Source organism: Xyrauchen texanus, chromosome 25, assembly GCF_025860055.1.
Source record: "Xyrauchen texanus isolate HMW12.3.18 chromosome 25, RBS_HiC_50CHRs, whole genome shotgun sequence".
Lineage (NCBI taxonomy): Eukaryota > Metazoa > Chordata > Actinopteri > Cypriniformes > Catostomidae > Xyrauchen > Xyrauchen texanus.
Window position 1 is genome coordinate 8,718,588 of NC_068300.1, and position 20,941 is coordinate 8,739,528.

At 39.9% G+C, this 20,941-nt stretch overlaps 1 protein-coding gene across 1 annotated transcript in view; it reads left to right on the forward strand.

The window, feature by feature from the left end:
* LOC127618975 (cadherin-24-like) overlaps window positions 1–20,767 on the forward strand; it is a 71,487-nt gene extending 50,720 nt beyond the window's left edge. The window contains exons 6-13 of the mRNA XM_052091682.1: window positions 7,096–7,352; window positions 8,764–8,900; window positions 10,717–10,838; window positions 12,368–12,485; window positions 14,106–14,438; window positions 17,083–17,287; window positions 19,428–19,791; window positions 20,762–20,767. Of these exons, the coding sequence (XP_051947642.1) occupies window positions 7,096–7,352; window positions 8,764–8,900; window positions 10,717–10,838; window positions 12,368–12,485; window positions 14,106–14,438; window positions 17,083–17,287; window positions 19,428–19,791; window positions 20,762–20,767 (1,542 nt within the window). The remainder of the gene's footprint in view (window positions 1–7,095; window positions 7,353–8,763; window positions 8,901–10,716; window positions 10,839–12,367; window positions 12,486–14,105; window positions 14,439–17,082; window positions 17,288–19,427; window positions 19,792–20,761) is intronic.
* The last annotated feature ends 174 nt before the right edge of the window (window positions 20,768–20,941 follow it).

Sequence of the window (20,941 nt, forward strand, 5' to 3'; positions counted from 1 at the left end):
CATTGTGCTTAAAACACCTAGAACACCCTAGCAACAACATAGCAACGTGCAAAAAAAAAACATAACATCATAGCAACCACATATAGCAAAAAACACCCAGGACACCCTGGTAACTGCATAGCAATGTGCTAAAAACCACAAAAAACACCATGACAACTGCTAAAAAACACCCAAACCACCCTGACAACTGCATAGCAACATGCTAAAAACCACCCAGAAGCCCATAGCAACAGGATAGAAACAAGCTAAAAAAAACCCAGAAAACCCTAGCAACAGCATAGCAATGTGCTAAAAACCACCCAGAATACACTAGCAATCACATAGCAATTTGTTAAAAACCACCAAGAACACCCTACCAACCATACGCCAACATGCTAAAAACCACCATAACAAACTAGCAACCACTTAGCAACATGCTAAAACCACCTAACACCCTAGCAACCACATAGCAACATGCTAAAAACCTCAAAGAACACACTGGCAATTGCATTGTTACACAATAAAAAACACCCAGAACACCATAGTAACTGCATAGCAACATGTTAAAAACTACCCAGATCACCCTGACCATTGCATAGCAACATGCTAAAAAAACACCCAGAACATGCTAGCAATAGCATAGCAATGTTCTAAAAACACCCTAGCAACCACATAGTAACACACTAAAAAAGACCCAGAACACCCTAGCAATAGCATAGCAATTTGCTAAAAACTACCCAAAACACTCTTACATCTGCAAAGCAACATGCTAAAAACTCCTTGAACACCCTAGCAAAAAAACAAAAAACACCCAGAACACCCTAGCAATAGCATAGCAATATGCTTAAAACCACTCAAAACACCCTGACAACTGCATAGCAACATGCTAAAAACCACCCAGATCACCCTGACCATTGCATAGCAACATGCTAAAAAAAAACAGAACATGATAGCAATAGCATAGCAATGTGCTAAAAACACCCTAGCAACCACATAGTAACACACTAAAAAACACCCAGAACACCCTAGCAATAGCATAGCAATTTGCTAAAAACTACCCAAAACACTCTTACATCTGCATAGCAACATGCTAAAAACTCCTTGAACACCCTAGCAAAAAAAACAAAAAACACCCAGAACACCCTAGCAATAGCATAGCAATATGCTTAAAACCACTCAAAACACCCTGACAACTGCATAGCAACATGCTAAAAACCACCCAGATCACCCTGACCATTGCATAGCAACATGCTAAAAAAAAACCAGAACATGATAGCAATAGCATAGCAATGTGCTAAAAACACCCTAGCAACCACATAGTAACACACTAAAAAACACCCAGAATACCCTAGCAATAGCATAGCAATTTGCTAAAAACTACCCAAAACACTCTTACATCTGCATAGCAACATGCTAAAAACTCCTTGAACACCCTAGCAAAAAAAACAAAAAACACCCAGAACACCCTAGCAATAGCGTAGCAATTTGCGGAAAAATAACCCCAAAAAAAATAAACAGCTGAAACACCCTGTGTGCAAGAAATGCCCAGAACACCCTACCAGCCGCACAGCAACATGCTTAAAAACCACCCAGAACACCCTAGAGACCATATGGCACATGCTAAAAAATACCTAGAACACCCTAGAAACTGCATAGTAACGTGCTAAAATCCTCCCAAAACACCATGATAACTGCTTAAGCAACATGCATAAAACCACCCAAAACACCCTAACAACAGCATAGCAACACACTTAAAAATCATCCAGAACACAAAAGCAACCACTTAGAAACATGCTAATAACTGGCCAGAACACCCTAGCAACTGAATAGCAAGTGGTTAAAAAAACATACTAGCAACCACAAAGCCCTAACCCTAACACCCTAGCTTCATGGTGACCACTTTTGAACAGGCAGTTACCACGTACATTTTTCTTAGAAAATGTTAAAACTAATTTAAATTGAGAGAGGGTAGAAAAAATGTGAGTGATTACAAGGAAAGAAAGAAGTTCTAACAGAATGAATGTAAAATGACTCTAGGTTCACATGTAAATGAAGGTAATTCCACACAGTAAACCTCTGCCAGCAAACTCGCGTATTCATGCCGGCGGAAAGAAAATGTAACCTGCGCTACCCCCCGAGAGACCCCACAGCGCACACAGGAGGTGATCATTCAAATGTGAACTTTGCAGGGATTCAAAATGTGTCTTCACATAAAAGGATGGTAAGTCACATGGAACTAATTGAAAAGACACGAGTTTCCACCTTTTAGCAGAATCAAAATAAGCAAACTGGAAAATGAATAGTAAGCTATTTTCTGCCCTGATAAATGCTTCTAAAGACAGATGTGCATGTGTGTGTGTGTGTGTGTGTGTGTGTGAGTGTGTGTGTGTGTGTGTGTGTGTGTGTGTGTGTGTGTGTGTGTGTGTGTGTGAGAGTGTGTGTGAGTGAGTGAGTGAGTGTGTGTGTGTGTGTGTGTGTGAGTGTGTGTGTGTGTGTGTGTTTGTGTGTGTGTGTGAGAGTGTGTGTGTGTGTGTGTGCGTGTGTGTGTGAGAGTGTGTGTGTGTGTGTGTGTGAGTGTGTGTGTGTGTGTGTGTGTGTGTGTGTGAGTGTGTGTGTGTGTGTGTGTGTGTGTGTGTGTGTGTGTGTGAGAGTGTGTGTGTGTGTGTGTGAGTGTGTGTGTGTGTGTGTGAGAGTGTGTGTGTGTGTGTGTGTGTGTGTGAGTGTGTGTGTGTGTGTGTGTGTGAGAGTGTGTGTGTGTGTGTGTGTGAGTGTGTGTGTGAGTGAGTGAGTGAGTGTGTGTGTGTGTGTGTGTGTGTGTGTGTGTGTGAGCTCAGCCAAGCTCAATACTTCGGTGACAGGAATGTGTGCTAGTTAAAGACAAGGCAAGAACTAACAAAAAAGTAGAGACACAGATAAAATGGAAAACAGGAAAATGAAGGTTGCAAAGAACAAGCTAAATGAGTCAGATGCAGAGAGTGGAGGGAAAGAGGGAATACAGAGATCAGATTAGATTGAGAGGAAGAGTGCAGGGAGACTAATGCTGCTGAGTTACAGCGAGAGGAGGCGAGCAGAAGAGATGTTGATTAACATGTGGTTCTAACTCAAGTGACAGGGCTTTTCATCTGTGTGTTAGCAGTGCTCAACACATCTAATGCCCTGCTGTAAGACCCACCATGGCGCACCATGACACTATTAGGCCATTGTAACAATTCTTTACGTGTACCTTCATATGCAACTCACAGATGTACCTGACATTATTTTGGTATAGAAAACATTTATACACTGATGAGCCAAAACATTATGACCACCTGCCTAATACACTAATGGTCCTCCGCTTCCTGTAAGTTGCGATGTGGAGTTGCCATGGATCGGACTTGTTGGTCCCGCATATTCCACAGATGTTCAATTAGATTGAGATCTGGGGAATTTGGATGCCAGGGCAACACCTTAAACTCTTCATCACGTTCCTCAAACTATTCCCGAACAGTGTGTGCAGTGTGACAGGGCGCATTATCCTGCTGAAAGAGGCCACATCAGGGAATACCGTTGCCTTGAAGGGGTGTACCTGGTCTGCAATGATGTTTAGGTAGATGGCACATGCAACATTGATTTCCACATGAATGGCTAGACCAGGGTCTCCCCGGAGCATCACATTCCCTCCACCAGCTTGATGTCTTCCCACAGTGCATCCTGGTGCCATCACTTCCCCAGGTAAATTTCGCATCCGTACACGGTTGTCCATGCGATGTAAAAGAAAACGGGACTCGTCAGACCAGGTAACCTGATTCCACTGCTCCAAGGTCCAGTTCCAATGCTCACGTGCCCATTGTAGATGCGTTCGACAGTGGACAGGGGTCATCATGAGCACTCTGACAGGTCTGCGACAGGTCCATATGCAGGAGGGTGCAATGCATTGTGTGTTGTGACACATTCCTCCCGTAACCATCATTACATTTTCTGTGACTTGTGCCACAGTAGACCTTCTGTCAGTTCAGACCAGACGGGATAGCCTTTACTGCCCTCGTGCATCGATGAGCCTTAGGCACCCAGCACCCTGTTGCCGGTTTGTGGTTTGTCCCTCCTCGGACCATAGTCGTTAGGTACTCAGCACTTCTGACCGGGAGCCCCCCACAAGTCTTGCCGTTTCAGAGAAGCTCTGACCCATTCTTCTGGCCATAACAGTTTGTCCCTTGTCAAAGTCACTCAGGTCTTCACTCCTGCCCATTTCTCCAGCATTCAACACGATGACTATAAGAACTGATGGTTCACTTACCACCTAATCTACCAGACCTTGACACGTGGCCTTGTTAGGATATGATCAGTGTTATTTGCTTCAACTGTGATTGGTCATAATGTTTTGGCTCATCAGTGTATGTGCCAAAAATAACCATTATTAGACATACAGTACAATGAAAGCGCACTGATTCACAATTTCAAATTTAAAGGTGTAATTTCTGCACCTTCTGCATATTAAAATGGAATAGGAGAAAGTATTTTAACATTAAAAACATTACATGCTCAGTGTTTGGGAGTAATGGAATACATGTAACAGGATTACTTATTTAAAATACAAAATATTAGTAACTTTATTCCACTACAATTAAAATTTAAATAATTGGTAAATAGAATACAGTTACATTCAAAAAGTATTTTGATTACTGAAGAGATTACTTTGCATTTTATTGTCATTTGTTTCATTTAATATTTAGTCCTTTCAGATGGAAAACATTTATACATATAAATGACGCGATCCAAAGTGCATTTGAACAGCGGTGAAACACTTTCTTATGATGTGTTACATTCATACAAGCAGACAGAGAAGTACGTTTGAAGTAAGTTTGGAGCTAAAATGCTAATTCTACCCATTTTACATGCACATGTTACCAGACACGATCACATTTCTTTATCAAGAAAACCTTGAGTAATCTAATTACTATATAAGCGAATACATTACATATTACATTTTAAAGCATGGATTCTGTAATCTGTTGTGGAATACACTGCAAAAGTAATCCTCCCAAACCTGTTCATACATCAGCTTTAAATAATGTTAGCTGTTCTGGAACTTCGGCCAGACCAAAGGTCAAAACATACTTTATGCAAGTACGTGGACCCAGACGGCTTGATTTTGTGCATAGTTGCATTCCAAAATGTGTCAGACCAAGATTCATAACACAATACAAGTACGCATTGCATTCTCATCATTGCCACAAGGGGCGCTATAACCGTTAGTGTGAACTGTCCAATTCTACAGTGAGTTTTCTATTTCAAGTCAACTAATGTCATGGCGGAGCAACAGTTTGACAAGAATATTGCTGAGCAAGTAAGGTGAAGACAATATATTTATAGCAAATAATCAGAGAATAAAAAATCCAGTTTAATGGCACAAACTTTTGAAGATAAGTCTTTAGCCCCTTTAGAACTGAGGTTTATTACCGCTACAGAAGTGCAAGAATGCACGTTAAGGATGTTCAACCGGACCGACGGTAAGTACACAGCATTGTACCTTAGTCTTTATGTCCGATTAGCAAATAATTTTTTGCCTCAAAAGAAAGTTTGTGATGTTATGATTCTCCTCGGAGCTGGTTGGTTTGGTTCATGGCTTACGATTCCTTTTTGAAGGATTTTATATAAAGTATATGGAAGAAGTGAATTGAGAAAATACTTCAGGAACCCAGACAAAGTGGACGGGCACTGTTGCACTCTATTGTGGCAGTAACATACCTCAGAACTTAAGGGGGCGATAGAGTTACCCTTAAAGGTCTGTGCCATTAAATTGGATATGTTACTGTAGCAGTATAAGGATGGGCAAGGAGGAGGCGGGAACCGGCTGATCAGTTAATGTTAACCTCTCTCTCTCGAACTGACACCTCCGGCTTCCCTTTATCTCACTCTCCCACTGATCAGCTGATTCAGCGCCGGCCAGGCCATGCTCTCCTCCTCGTCACACTCCTCCCCCGCCCGATTCAGGCCAGGGCACCTCCGGTCTGACTAACTCCCCCCTCATCTCTGGAGCCCTTCCTGCCATTCTGTCAGCCACTGGTCCACCCTGCCTCCTGTGAACCTGGGGGAGAGACGAGGGGAGGCATGGGGAGTGGGAAAGGGTGAGCGGAGACACAGAGAGAGAGAGAAGAACTTGCTCGCCTGCTCCCGGATGCGTTGTCACCTCAACTGCTCCTCCGGCCTCTGGCAGACGCCAGCTCCCTCCTTCCCCAGCAGATGGCAGCTGTTGAGGCAGGACGGATCCGCTCCTCCCCTTCTTTGCCGGCAGCGACCCCTCTGTCCCCAGGCAGACGGCCATGGCTGCTCCCATGGCGGATGGCAGCGGCGAGGACTCCGCAACAGGACATCCCTCCTCCGTCCCGGGACTCAGCACCACTGTAGCAGTATAAGGATGGGCGGAAACCGGCTGAACAGTAAACATAAAGTTTTAATGCCAAACTTAACTTAAAACACGGACACACATGCAGCTCGGCCATGTGCGTCTCTCTCTCTCTCGAACTAGCGCCTCCGGATCCCCTTTATCTCACCGATCATGGCCCGCCACACCCTCCTCCTCGTGACTCAGTTACTATTCATGAACACTGCTATAATTTTATTGACTTTACCTTACTCTCTCAGCAACTCAACAGAGTTAAGTTGTTTTACAATTTGAGATAACTATTAGTATTTACAGTATAGTCACATTTTTGTTTGGCTATTTCAGGACACCTAATTCAGTGATGTCAGCCATATAATAGGGACTTTTCTGCATGTCATTTCACAACCCACAAGTTCTGGAACAGTTATTGATGTTATAATAACTACTGTACATGCATGGCTTATTATTTATATCCTAAATAAGTGATAGTGTACAGGAAAGCAAGCCCTAATGTTGTTTGTGTTATAAAGAGTTGAAATCCAGACATATTTTTTTCAAGAATGTCTGTATATTTCTTCCTATGGAGGTGCAGAGATTAAAATGAGTTTTACGTGGGAGTTTCAACATTACACTAAAATGAAGAGATATCTTAGAGCAATTTACCGTTGCCAAAAGCAGAATATAATGTATGATGTTATATCCAAGTTTCACTAAATGTGTTTTTTATGAAGATGTGTTTTTTATTTGAACACTAGGCTGTGGATTATGAGAGACACAGTGCATACTCTCTCACAGTGGAGGTGCAGAATCCACACGTGGACTCGCGGTTCCTCAGGCGGGGTCCGTTTAAGGACCGCGCGATGGTGCGCATCACAGTTCTCAACGCAGACGAGCCTCCTCGGTTCTCTAGGTCTCGGTACCGCCTGGATGTGTCGGAAAACTGCCCTCCGCCGTGTGTGGTGGGGAGAGTGGCCGCTGTGGACCCGGATACTGGCCTCAGTAACAATATAAAGTAAACATTTTCTGACTATTTCTAGTTTATCTTGTTGATGTGACAAAAACGTTTTAGAAATACATTAAAAATGCAACTCGCCTCTTCTATGATGACATTTTTTGTTTTCCATTTCTGAGTTCAAAGTCACTTTGATATTTTTTTCTGGGGTTTAAAGGAAAAATGTTGAAGTGGTGTAACCGTCCAGAGACAGTAAAATAAAGTCTAATGAAAAGCTGAAATTCATATTGGGATATTTCACCCAAAAATGTACATTCTCTCATGTATTTACTGACTTTCGTTCTTCTGCTGAATACAAACAAAGATTTCTAGAAGAACATCTCAGCTCTGTAGGTCCATACAATGCAAGTGAATAGTGGCCAGAACTTTGAAGCTCCAAAAAGCACACAAAGGCAGCATAAACGTAATCCACATGACTCCAGTGGTTATATTCATATCTTCAGAAGCGATATGATAGGTGTGTGTGAGAAACAGAAAATGTTTTAAGTCATTGCTAGTCCCTCCCATTAATTGGTGATATGCACAAATAATGTGAATCGCCAAAATCAAAAGAAGAAGAATATGACAAAAAAGGACTTAAAAATTGATGTATTTCTCACTCAATTATCATATTACTTCTGAAGACATGGATTAAACCACAGCAGTGATTTTGATTACTTTTATGTGCTTTTTGGACCTTCAAAGTTCTAGTCACCATTCGCTTGCATTGTAAGGACCTACAGAGCTGAAAAGTTCTTCTAAAAATCAATGTTTGTGTTCAGCAGAAGAAAGAAAGTTATACACACATTTTTGGGGAACGATCCCTTTTATAAAAAGAAATGTTGGCATTAGTAGTTTGGAATACTATTTTATTATTCTATTTAAAAAATAAAAAGCTGTGAGTATTTATATATTTGTTTTACTCTACGCAAGTACATAAGGCAGGTAGCCATTTTTTTTGTAACAGAAATCATGTCTGTGTTTGAAGGTTTTAAAAGGTTTTAAAAAAATCTCAGACATTTTTATAAAATAAGGTATTCAAAAAGAAAACAAGTTTATTTTTCTAACACAGTTGGCAACTAGTTCAATTCCCGTTACCGTAATGCATCTGGGAATTTTTGGGGAATTGATTAACACATGAAAGAAGCAAAATTTTATTTATGTTCTTTACAGATATTTTTCTAATTTATTTCTTTCGAGTTTTTGGTTTGAAATATCACATGGGCACGTTCTTCAAAAGTTTTGTGAGATTCACCCATTTAGCACAGTTTGTAGATTTGTATTACTCTGAAACGGGAAGTGTGTGGGCAGTTTTAACTCAGTCCTGTTTTGACATGAAATGACTCACTCACTCCTTTTATATGTTTAATCTGTCTGCCCTTCTTCCTATATTTCTCTGTCTCTCCCTCATTTTTTTTCCTTCTCGTTGCAGGTACTCAATTGATCCTGAGTCAGACCCTGAAGCGCTGTTCCGCATCGCCTCTGACAACGGCCTCATTACCACGGTGATGGAATTGGATCGGGAACAGGATCAATGGCATAATATCACTGTCATCGCTACACAGAGAGGTACCAGGCCTCTGCACCTCCACTCTTAAAGGGATATTGTGTCATTTCTGAGCTCTCAACAATTTCACACAGGCAGCGGCATGAAATCGGGCAACAGGAAAGCTATTACTTCTCCATTGGCCTTGAACTGTTATGCCTGAGACACGCGCAAACAGAAATGGAAGAGAAAGGATGTCGAAATGGAAACTCAAATTGCTTTTGAAACTCAATCACGGGTGTTTTTTTTACTTTGGAAATGGATCCACCCGGATTCAAGGTCAACGGTTTTCATTTTTAGAACAGTGGTCCCCATTTGCCCTCATAAAACATTATTTTGTTTGACTCCAAAGTGGATTTGTTCAGCTCATATGTATTAATTACTTTCATATTAGACACAAACTTTGTAAAGACAAGAGTACACTGCAAAGTCATTTTCTTAATTAGTATTTTCTTGTCTAAGATTAACATCAACAATAGCATTTTTGCTTCTATCAAGAAAAAAAAACTGTTTGCCGCTGGGGAAAGAAACAAATTGATTCAAAGGGAAACCAATTTTATTTTCTAACTCCATTTTTTGAGTCTGAGAAGCAGACTGAGGCATTATGTTTTCAGAGAAAATATCTTAAATTAAGTTTATTTTTCTTAGCCATTATTTTTCTTTTTTTCATTCTTAAAGGGATAGTTCACCCAAAAAAGAAAATTCTCTCATCATGTACTTGCCCTTATGCCATCCCATATGTGTATAACAAAAACAACAATCTTATTCAAGTGAATGTGTACCAAAATTCTGAAACTCCAAAAATCACATAAAAGCAGCATAAAAGTAATCCATAAGACTCCAGTGGTTAAATCCATGTCTTCAGAAGTGATATGATAGGTGTGGGTGAGAAAAAGATCAATATTGAAATCCTTTTTCTTTATAAATTCTCATTCCTTCCCAGTAGGTGGCGATATGCACGAGGAATGTGAATCGGCAAAAACTAAAGAATAAGGTGAAAGTGAAAGTGGAGATTTGTAGTGAAAAATGATTTAAATATTGATTTGTTTCTCACCCACACAGATCATATTACTTCTGAAGACATGGATTAAACCACTGGAGTCTTATTGATTACTTTTATTGTGCCTTTATATGCTTTTGGAGCTTTTGCAGTTTTGGTCACCATTCATTTGCATTTTGAGGACTTGCAGAGCTGAAATATCCTTCAAAAAAATTTCATTTGTGTTTAGCAGAAGATAGAAAGTTGAAATAAATGACGAGACAATTTTCATTTCTTTGGTGAACTGTTCCTTTAAGCAGACATCTAACTATATTTAGTGGCACTTTTAAAATAAAATGGCCAATGTGGAAAGAAAAATAAGCTTAATTCAATATATATATTCCCTCAAAACAAGTGTGTTGGTACCATAGGATAGTGATGGTATCAGGTGGTACTACCATGGTACTTTTTATTAGCGTTATCTTATATAATTTTGCTTCTCAATTACAGTAAATGTAAATGTTGTTTTAAGGATGTTTAGAAAAATCTACTGGAAAACAAGAAAACATACTTATTTAGAAACGTTTGCTGTGTCTGATAAGTATCACTCCTTTATGTCTCTATATAATGTCATATTCAGAACATCAGACGAACAAAGTATAATGTTTAGGCCACTTCTGGTCGTGATGTAATGTTATGTCCCAAAAGAGCGAAGACCGTACAGAGACAGATTGCGTAGTTTCTGTTTTCTGGTCAGTAACATTTAACTGACCTACTTGTGCTTTAAAAGCTTTTAGTTTTTAACGTTCCCCTTTTTTGGAAGTGTTATTGAATGTTATTCACTGTGCTCTCTTCAATAGACAGCCCCAACCAAGTTACCAGGGTAGCGGTTGCCATAGAGACGCTGGACCTCAACGACAATGCCCCGGAGCTGGACCGTCAATACAACACTACCATGTGTGACTCCAGCACTGCTGGACAGGTCAGTCTGTTTGACCTTCATTTTTATTTTTACCTTTTAAGGCCTGCAACGGAGGGGTACAGCCTATTTTAGCATAGTCAAACTTTTAACTATCAGCATAAAGTCTGGTCCACTTTGCAGCCTATTCTGGCTAAAAACCACCCATCAAGCAGGAAGGTGCCGTCAGACCCCTTGTTATATGTTAACGTAACGTTTAGGGATTATTTGAAATGACTGATACTACAATAATGGACAATCATTTTAAGTTATTTAGTGTAAAGTTAGACCGATATATCGGCTTTACAAATTAATCGGTGCTTTTTTAAACTTTCTTGAATCGGCCAAAAATTATGATTGTTGTCGAATGTTTTCGCGTCATTTCAAAATAAGAGTCCTGACAAAAATACTTTAATACTATAAAAATTGTTTAGGCTTGTTAATACTTAAAAGTCCCGCATTATGCACCAAATAAAAAAACAAAACACTGCATTTGGGATTTTATTAATTTTGAACTCTTTGTCTTTGCCTGCCATAGTAAAGCTAAAATAAGAAAATATTTTGACATTTCGTTATCGACCTTAGTAATCTGTAAAATCCACTATTGGTCGACCTCTAGTTTATTATAAATATAGATATACATATAAAATTAACTGTAAGCATATTGCTAAATATTCAGATATATACAAAGGTAGCGAGACCGATTTGATTGCGAGCTGTCCCTGCAGAGCTCTTTTGGCGCACTTTGTTCGCCACGAATCTCTGATTGATTGATCGTTTCCCTTCAGGATAATGTGGTACAAGTCCCACGTTATGCACCAAATCTGCAAACAATAAACTGCATCTAGGATTTTACTCATTTTGGACTCTTTGTCTTTTCCCGCCATTGTAAAGAAAAAATACGAATTAGTTTTGACATTCTATAAATCGATTGTAAAAACTATCGGCCGATTAATCTGATAGCGGCCTTTCCCACCACCTTATTCATAGGTATCGGTAAAATCCACTATCAGTCCACGTCTAGTTTTAATAAGTAAAGAAAAAATACATTTTAAGAATATTTTGAAATATTCCGATATATACAAATATGTTGGACCGATTTGATTGCGAGCTGTCCCTGCAGAGCTCTTTTGGCGCACTTTTTTTCACCACAAATATCTGGTGGATAGTTTCCCTTCCGGATCATTGTTATCACTAACCAGCGATTAGTGTTTCACAAAACGTATCGATTCACTTCAGAAGACATTACTTGATCGGCGGGAGTCGTGTGGATTACTTTGATGCTGACTAAGTGTGCTTTTTGGACTATCAAAAATTGGTGTCCATTCACTTGCATTGGATGAAGCTAAAAACCTGGGATACTTTCCTAAAAATCTTAAATCCTGTTCTGATGAAGAAACAAGGTCATATACATCTTGGATGGTCTAAGCGTGGGTAAATTATCAGTACATTTTCATTTTTGAAATGACTATTTCACTACAAATATTCCTTTCATGGGTAAGAGTTGACTTGAGGCAAATCACCATACCACTCTTTCTTCATATGTGTTTCAGGTGGTGCAGGTAATCCGGGCGATAGACAAAGACCAGAGCAGCTACAACTCTCCAATCCACTTCAGTATTCTGCCGGAGTCCAGCAGCTCCCTCAACTTCTCCATCAGAGAGAGAGGAGGTGTGCTCCTTTGATCTCTGTCTCTCCTGCTGTCTGTTTCTGTCATCCATCAGTCTTCTCTTCCCCATCAGTTTCCCTCATCTTCCTTGCGGTCTCTGTCCAGTCATATATCCACCTTCATTACGCTCATCCATTTATCTTTTTGTCAGATTATGCTCCGTGGAACACGGCAAATCTAAATCTAAATCTCAAATGAGCTTATCCCTTCTGTTTTGGAAAAAATTCCAAACAACCGCTTTGTTCGGGTCAAAACGACCCGGTAGAAAAAGCAGATATACAGCATTCTCTTTTTGATTATAAACATGAACTTTGGCATAGGCTTGTTTTTCCAGACTAAATACAAGCTTTTATATTTGCATGCCATCTTGAAAGAGAGCATCCTACAGAATATGTCAGTGGTGGTACTATTCTTGTCCATACAGTCAACCTTTCATTTTGAGTGAAAAAGAGTTCATATTCGGAATACTTAAACATTGTATCTGTAATGATTTATATTATAAAAGATTTTCATATCAGAATTTTAATGTCTGCATTTCGGCAAAAATGACAAATATATCCATTGACATCCATTGAGAAGGTCTTACGCATATCCTAAGGATCAGGAAGTCATATGGCTCTTTTCCACTGCACGTTATGGTTCGACTCGCCTCAACTCGACTCGCTTTACTTTTCTGAGTTTGCATTTCCACTGCAGTTTAGTGCTGCATCAACGTGGATGGGATTATAGGCTGATTGTCATAGTTGCGCCGCCTCTACTGCCGTGACATCATCTTAAACATGACACAAACTGACCAAAACACTATCACGACCGCTAGCTGTTAGCTACTAGCTCATTGTGCTGCATTAAGCAGTTGTTGCATGGTGATTTTACACAAGTGTAACAGTTAAATTGGCCTGGTTGTTTTAGAAGCTTTCAAGCAGAATATAGAGTTAAATTAACAAAACGTACCATCCTCCATCGTGGATCAACGCCAGTCCAGGGCACTCTCCCTCCCATTGCTCGCCGGTTTAGATAGTGTCATTTGGTCGAACCACTTCCACTTTTCCTTGATGGTTCTGTAGTCACTTTTACGTTTTTTTAACTTTTCCCTTCACTGTTGGTAGGTCCGGTGGTAGCCGTGTGCGGCCAACAGCTGAGCCACTTCCTGAGAGACTTTTTCGTTTCGCTCATCGCTATCGAGTGGACCGTCTGCACCTCGTTTGTTGATCACGGCGTGGTTTTGCGCACAACCATTTATTTTTTTCACAATTCGAAAGTCGCGTGAACAAATGATATTGTTATCACTGTTGCTAACTTTAAAACTAGCGGGTTGATGTCGCGTGTCGGCAATCCAGTGACGCTGGTAGTGACGATGCTCCCTGACCAATCAGGTACAAGGTGCTATCCACAGTGGAAAACCCCCAAAAAGCGTGCAGAGTCGAGTTGAGTCGAGTTGTACCGTGCAGTGGAAAAGACCCAATAGAGACTTGGGAATGGTCTCTTTTTACTTGGGCCAGTAAGCAACCATCTAGAAGCCATTTAGTAATGTCCGAGTGACACCCTAGTAACCACCCAAAGTATACTTTTTCAATGATGCATGACTGATCGATTTTTTTGTGTTCCGTTTCTTCTGTTTCCAGACCACACGGCGAGTCTGATGCTCTTGTCGTCCTTGAAGGCTCTTCCTCGCTCTTCTTCTTCATCTTTACGCACACTTAAAATACCTGTAATTCTTCACGATGGTGCTTCAGACCTCAGCAGCACAGGAACGGTTACTGTTACACTGTGCCCATGCCAGAATGGAGGGATGTGGGCGGAAGAACGAAAACAACAAACTGACGACAAGGATAAACCTTCACCGCTGGAATGGGAGAGGCAGGCATTGTGCTTGTCTTTGCCTTCAAATTCTCCGCTTTTGGGAGTCAGCTCGGCAGCCATGTTGGTGATACTAGCATGTGCCTCGACTCTTCTGGGTCAGTATGTTTTTCTGCTTAAATCAGTCTCTGCTTACTTTATTTGGAATCACGCTCCCAGTGGCCAAAGATGGAAGTGTTGTTGAACGTATGGGCATGTGTGAGCTCCAGTTTCCTGGTTAAATGTCCACAGAATGGCACCAAAACGAGTTGTGTTTTCAGTTGTAAATGATGTAAAACAGTCAACAGGAACGCATATTTGATTAACTCTACCCCCTAACCCAAAACCAAACCCTAAACCCAACCATCAGTGGAGTAAAAATGCAACCTCCGAATCGGGCTCACCATTGTTTATGTAAACGTGATTACTTCCTGGTTCCCACGGGACCAGAACATGTGTCTCTGAGGTTGATCACACAACACACTATCAGGAGCACTACAGGGAATGTGTTCATGCTTCAATTGCAGGGTACATGAACTTTCGGAAGCAACATACGTAGAACACCACAAAAGGTGCCCTTTATTTGGTTTACATTTTTTAAATGGTAGTGTATGGCACTTAACAAAGCCTTCCTAAGAGTGTATCAGGGTATTAACAGACAACAGATTAACAGCATATTAGGCAGGCTGTCTTAATGTTTTGGCTCATCGGTGTACATACGGATATCAGAAGAATCTTTGAAAAATTTGATGAGAAACGATCTTACTGAAATGATTTGACTTTTGATCGTAGACTTTGGTATCTTGGGACATCTGAGCACAGTCTGAGATATTTCGAGACTTTAGAGGACACACACGTGAGTCTCTTTGTCTCAAGTGAAAAATCGAAGCGGGAAGCTTCTCAATAGTCTCCATTTGCTCTCCATTTCATTTCATTGCTGTCCAGGAGAAACCTGAAATCTATAGAAATCTTGTGATTCCAGGAAAAGTAAAGACATTTAAATGTAAAATCCAAGAGGCTGCTCTTTGCTAAAGTCTCTGTAATCCACCCCCTTTCCAAATAGAGCCACTGACTGTTTCCTGCCCAAGGGGATTCATAGGAAAATCATTGATTTCTCTTGGTCAGTCTTGATTTTCAGACTATTCTGTCAGTTTTTGTATTGTTTCTGACCATTGGTTCTGTCTTTACCTCTCTCAACTCGGCTGGTTTAATAATTTGCTTTTACTTCAACTATCCAAGTGTCAACTATCTCTCTCTGTCTCTCTCTCTATCTCTCTCTCTCTCTTTCTCTTTTTTTTTCATCTGCTATTGCCTCCTGGCTTGTCTTGAAATTGCTGGGGGATTTTTTTGTTTGTATTTGTGTTTGTTTATATGTCATTTGAGTTTTACTCCAACCTGCCTCATTGTTTCTGCTCTGTTTGTCAGTTGAGCTTGCTAATGAACATGTTTGTGTTTTGGTTCGGCACGCAGTCACTCATAATAAACAGCATTTGATGAGGGCTGACGGCATCATATGGCATTTTGAGTTTGTGGAGCAACCCCCTCCCTCATCTGTTACCCCAAATGGCATTGAACGCTCAAATCACACTTAATCGGTCAGGTGTTACTGTACGTAAGTGGTGGAACGGGGTTCAATTTGGTGTGCTATTGTTTAAAGCATTAGATGCACATGTCCTCTAACATAAAATTAGCATACATTAGCATTCAAATAAGGTACTTTTAAACACATCAATTATCTGTATCCCCTCCTTTAAATGGGGATTTTAGCCTGCCCCTCCTCGGAGGTCTTGGCCCTCTTGAATCCAACAATTAAGGCTAAGTTCACATGTTTTTATTTGAAAATATTGTTGTTTTCCAAAGTATGCAGTAATGGAGAGCATTTTCGAAACGCTTTCTTTTAGTGAAGGAAACGCCGTTCTGATGTGGACGAGTGGCGTAAACGTAGCGAAATCAAATGTGGTATCCCAATACTTTTTTAAATCATTAGAGGCACAAATCTCACGTTTTCGGTGAAGGAAAACAGCATTTCAGTTTGGTTGCGAAGCGTTAATGTTGCGAAATCAATGCGTTTTCAAAAGAAAACATGTTAGTCTGATCATGGCCTGAATAAAGGTTGACTTGATTTGATTTTACAACCCCCCCCACCCACCCTTCCTCTCTTCGAGAGGCTATGTGAAAAATGTAAAAGATTTAAAAATAGAGAAAAAATTCCATATAATGAAAATGTACTGCCATTCCCTAATTAACATGTAATCATGCAATCCATAAGAAAGTAACTGTAGAACGATTACGAGTATTTTAAAATGTCATTTAATCCAAGTACTCTGATTATGTAATGCAGATTACATGTAATCAGTTACTATCCAGTACTGACAGTAGTTAACTTTAAAATATTACTGTCACCAAAATGACATCCTGTAATTCCGGAAACAAGGCCACTGTATTGTTTTACAGTGAATTTCTTGAAATAACAGCTGCCAGTCCTTGTTTTTATTGTTACGTAAATTTAACAGAATTTTTTTGTGTATTTCGAAATGTTTTCAATTTTGTTAACAGGGTTGCAAAAGCTGCAAACCTCATAAAATACACAAGTAACATAAAACAGCTCATATAATATTTAGCTTGACGATCCACATTTTCTGAAGATAATGCACCTCTGTTCACTGACTCTTTTTGAAAGAGTTTCAAACACTATTATGTACCCTATTCGTGGAAACTGTCAACAACTTCTAATTTTTTCTCTCGTTCTTTTTCGTCCCCTAGTGGTGGCGGCACTCTCGCTATCATTGCGCAGGCAGAAACGGGACACTCAGTCTCCCATGGAAGACGATGAGATCCGGGAAAACATCATCACGTATGATGACGAGGGAGGCGGGGAAGCTGACACGGCAGCTTTCGATATCGTGACGCTGAAGAGCGCACCCCAGAGCATGAGGAGGGCACAGCGCCTTCGAGACAGCAAGAATATGTTAGTACATTTGTATATGTGTGTGTGTGTGTGTGTGTTTGCAATGACTTTGATACTAATAATAATTTGATGTCTCGTTTCATTATTTCAATTTCATCTCTGTAATTTCACGCTGGCACTGTCTGATCTGAAGTCATATCATCTCTTTGACATTTAACTTCTAAAATATCCATTTTTGTATTAGTCCATGTGAAACGTGCCATTTTAACGTTGAGTAAGCTGACATTTGCACATATAAGAAAACTGGTATTTTGCTCTGGAGTCTTTGGTGACTGTATATGTATTAATTGACTTCAAATGATGATATGAAATGCTCCACAGTCATGGTGTGCAGTTTAATGAGCCATTACAATGCAAATCTGGCAGCTTTTTCAGTGCCAAAATCATCTCTGCGTTATCATTTATGGTGTCTGTAATGGTTTCAATGAAATGAGGAAGCAGGGGATGCCGTTTCCAAGTCAGGAATGTCACTGTTTATTCAACACAAAACAAAAACACGTTCACATTAAGCGTAACGGTGTAGCTTCCACGACAGCAGGTAACACAAACAGCTTCAGGTGTCTCATTCTCTCTCTACACTTTGAGGTCTGCCCCCTTTTTATTTCCCCCATCTCTCACTGCGAACACAGAAACAAGCAGATACCAGAAATTCATCTCAGGTTCGAACACTTACCGCTTACTATCTTCCCAGACGGACGCTCGACCACGCCCTCACCTACACAGTGTCATCTAATTCTGTTTCCTGTTTATTATGCGACAGATCTGCTGTTCAAACCAAATGATGCGTCCAAGCCTTCATTGGTAATTCAAAAATGTCACTTCAGAAATAGTATCATGGCTTGTGCTGTTTCTAACAAGTCATTGGATAAACAAGGATGGATGGATGGATGTGTGTGTGTGTGTGTGTGTGTGAGAGAGAGAGAGAAAGAGAGAGGGATGGAGAGAGGGATGGAGCGTGTGTGATCACATGTTGCCACACACAAGCAGAGATGCTGTCAGCTTTCTGAAGATCAGCTTTCTTAGTGGAAAAATAGCCATCCAAGTGAGGGTATTTCTCCTATTTCACGGTAGCCGGAATGAAAGAGTCTTTCACTATAGAAAACACAATGTCCTGCGCCATTTTAAACAGTGTGTCCACTCCAATGTGGAAAGTCCGGTAAGAGGTAAGCGCCTTGAGTTGTGTAATTAATCAGTCTGTTGAGTCTCTCAGCTGTGATGAGCCGTAATGCTGAAGTTGTTCATTTAAAGCAGTTTAAAGCTGTTTCCTAGCTTTAGTAGTGTAGTAGTAATACGAGCGATCATGGAGTGCTGTATGTAAACACTGACTGATGCAGATTCACTTCACATCACCTAACTGGCTCATATTATCATATCTTTTGCCACCACCTGCTGGCTAACATATATAATGTCAAAATGCAATACATGTAAAAAAAAGACAAACAGTAGCTCTTAACACATATGCACTACTCTTACACTTTAGTTTAGAACGGCACGAACACAAGCGGAGTGACACACACACAGTGAAGCGTCCGAGTGCTGATGCTGTCACACCTTCATTACTCATGGAACATCTCTCGTCCAATCAGATTCGATTATTATCCGAGTATTTTTACTGAAATTACTGAAGTAACAGTAATAAACCACAGAGTGATTCAAGAGACATGAAACTAGCACCAGATCAAGTATATCAGCAAATGTTTGACATTGTATAATATTGTATACATTTGTGTACACCCCTCGACAGGACATGATGGCATCAATATTTTGCTCTATTGTCCTAAAAGACAAAGAAAAGATTGTAAATATTACATGCATATACTTGCAAAACTTTTATTTGACCAACTTTTAGGAGTACACAAGCATATAAATGACCTCAAAGTTACCAAACATGGATGAAAAGCTTCAAAACTTCAGTAAACCTTTAAATGTGGAAACAGTCATAAATGCACGATTAAATGTAATTAATTGATCATTTAAAACTGAAGGTACAGCTAAATAACCTAAACTATTTGTTAAAAGGCACAGTGCTGATAGAAGTCTCTTAATAATTCAAAACTGCAATATTTGTGTCACCCAAAGTCTTACACACTAATTTAAAATGACAAAGTAATTAATTATTTTAATGATTTTACCCTAACAGGTATTCTCAGGACAATCTAGACAGCATCAGAACATTCAGCTGGAGTGAGTGTTTAGGTTTGGATCCGCATCGCCCCGTCTCTGCGCCTCTCTACGGACGGTACTGCTACAGCATCCAGACCCTACCCGCTCCACGAAACAGACTTGCACCGTTCAACTCCAGGCTGGACCTCACCAAACTGGCATATGTCCCAGGTAGCCAAGGCCAGCCCGTCGGTCCTTTAGAGTCCGGTTCTGTATTTATCTGCAAGAGCAGGGATGATTCTGAACACAAAGGAGTTGACGGATCCACCGAAAGTATCCCAAAAGAAAGTGAGACAGGAAGTGAGGTCATCTCGGAGAGTCATACACTGAGCCAGGATCAGGTAAACATCCTGCAAGATTTTGAAACTGATATGTATCAATGATATTTATAATGCATTACACTACTTTTTTGACTAAAAACTACTTAGATTACTTTGATTACTTGTAATTAGATTACATGCAACACTGATGATGTACACAAACTTTTGTCCACCAACTAGAAGGGATTTGTGTAACCAACATGTAGGCGGCCATTTTTTTATGTGACCAAAAAAAAAAATTTATTGAGAAAGAATAAAGCTTTCTTTTTTTGTCATATCATTAAATATTAATATTTTGAAATTTTTTATGAAAATCTGAATTTTTTCACGGCATGTGGTGTAGCCCTGAGAAAACGTTATTCTACACGCAAATATGTTTGAAAACTTTTTTAAATTAGTGATTAAGTTGTGTTAAGTATTTTTTTTATAATCATTTACTTGAAGAATGCTCATCTTTATCAACTCGGACAACATTATTTGTCAATGACTCTTAAAGGGATAGTTCAGCTAAAAATGAAAATCCTCTCATCGTTCACTCACTCTCATGCCATCCCAGAATGTGTGACTTTCTTTCAAACGAAGATTTTTAGAAGAATATTTCAGCTCTGTACGTCCATGCAATGCAAGTCAACAGGGTCCAAAACTTTAAAGCTCAAAAAAGCACATAAATGCAGCATAAAAGTAATCCATAAGACTCCAGTGGTTAAATCCATGTCTTCAGAAGTCTTCAGTCCTTTTTTACTATAAATACTCACTGCCCAGTAGGTGGCAATATGAACATAGAGTGTGAATCGCCAAAAACAAAAGAAGAACACTTAAGAGAGAAGAGTGCTTGGGAGGGAAGTTTGAAAGTGGAGATTTTATAGTAAAAAGGGACTTAAATATTGATCATATCACTTTTGAAAACATGGATTAAACCACATGAGTCGTACAGATTACTTTTATGCAGCCTTTTGTGTGATTTTTGAACTTCAAATTTTGGATCCTGCAGAGCTGAGATGTTCTTCAATTGTGCTCAGGAGAAGAAAGTCATACACACCTGGGATGGCTTGAGGGTGAGTAAATGATGTCATAATTTTCATTTTTGGGTGAACTATCCCTTTAATTCTCTAGCTTTTAAATATTTTTTATCTTATTCTCTCTCTCAGTCAGAGCATTCGGACCAGATTCT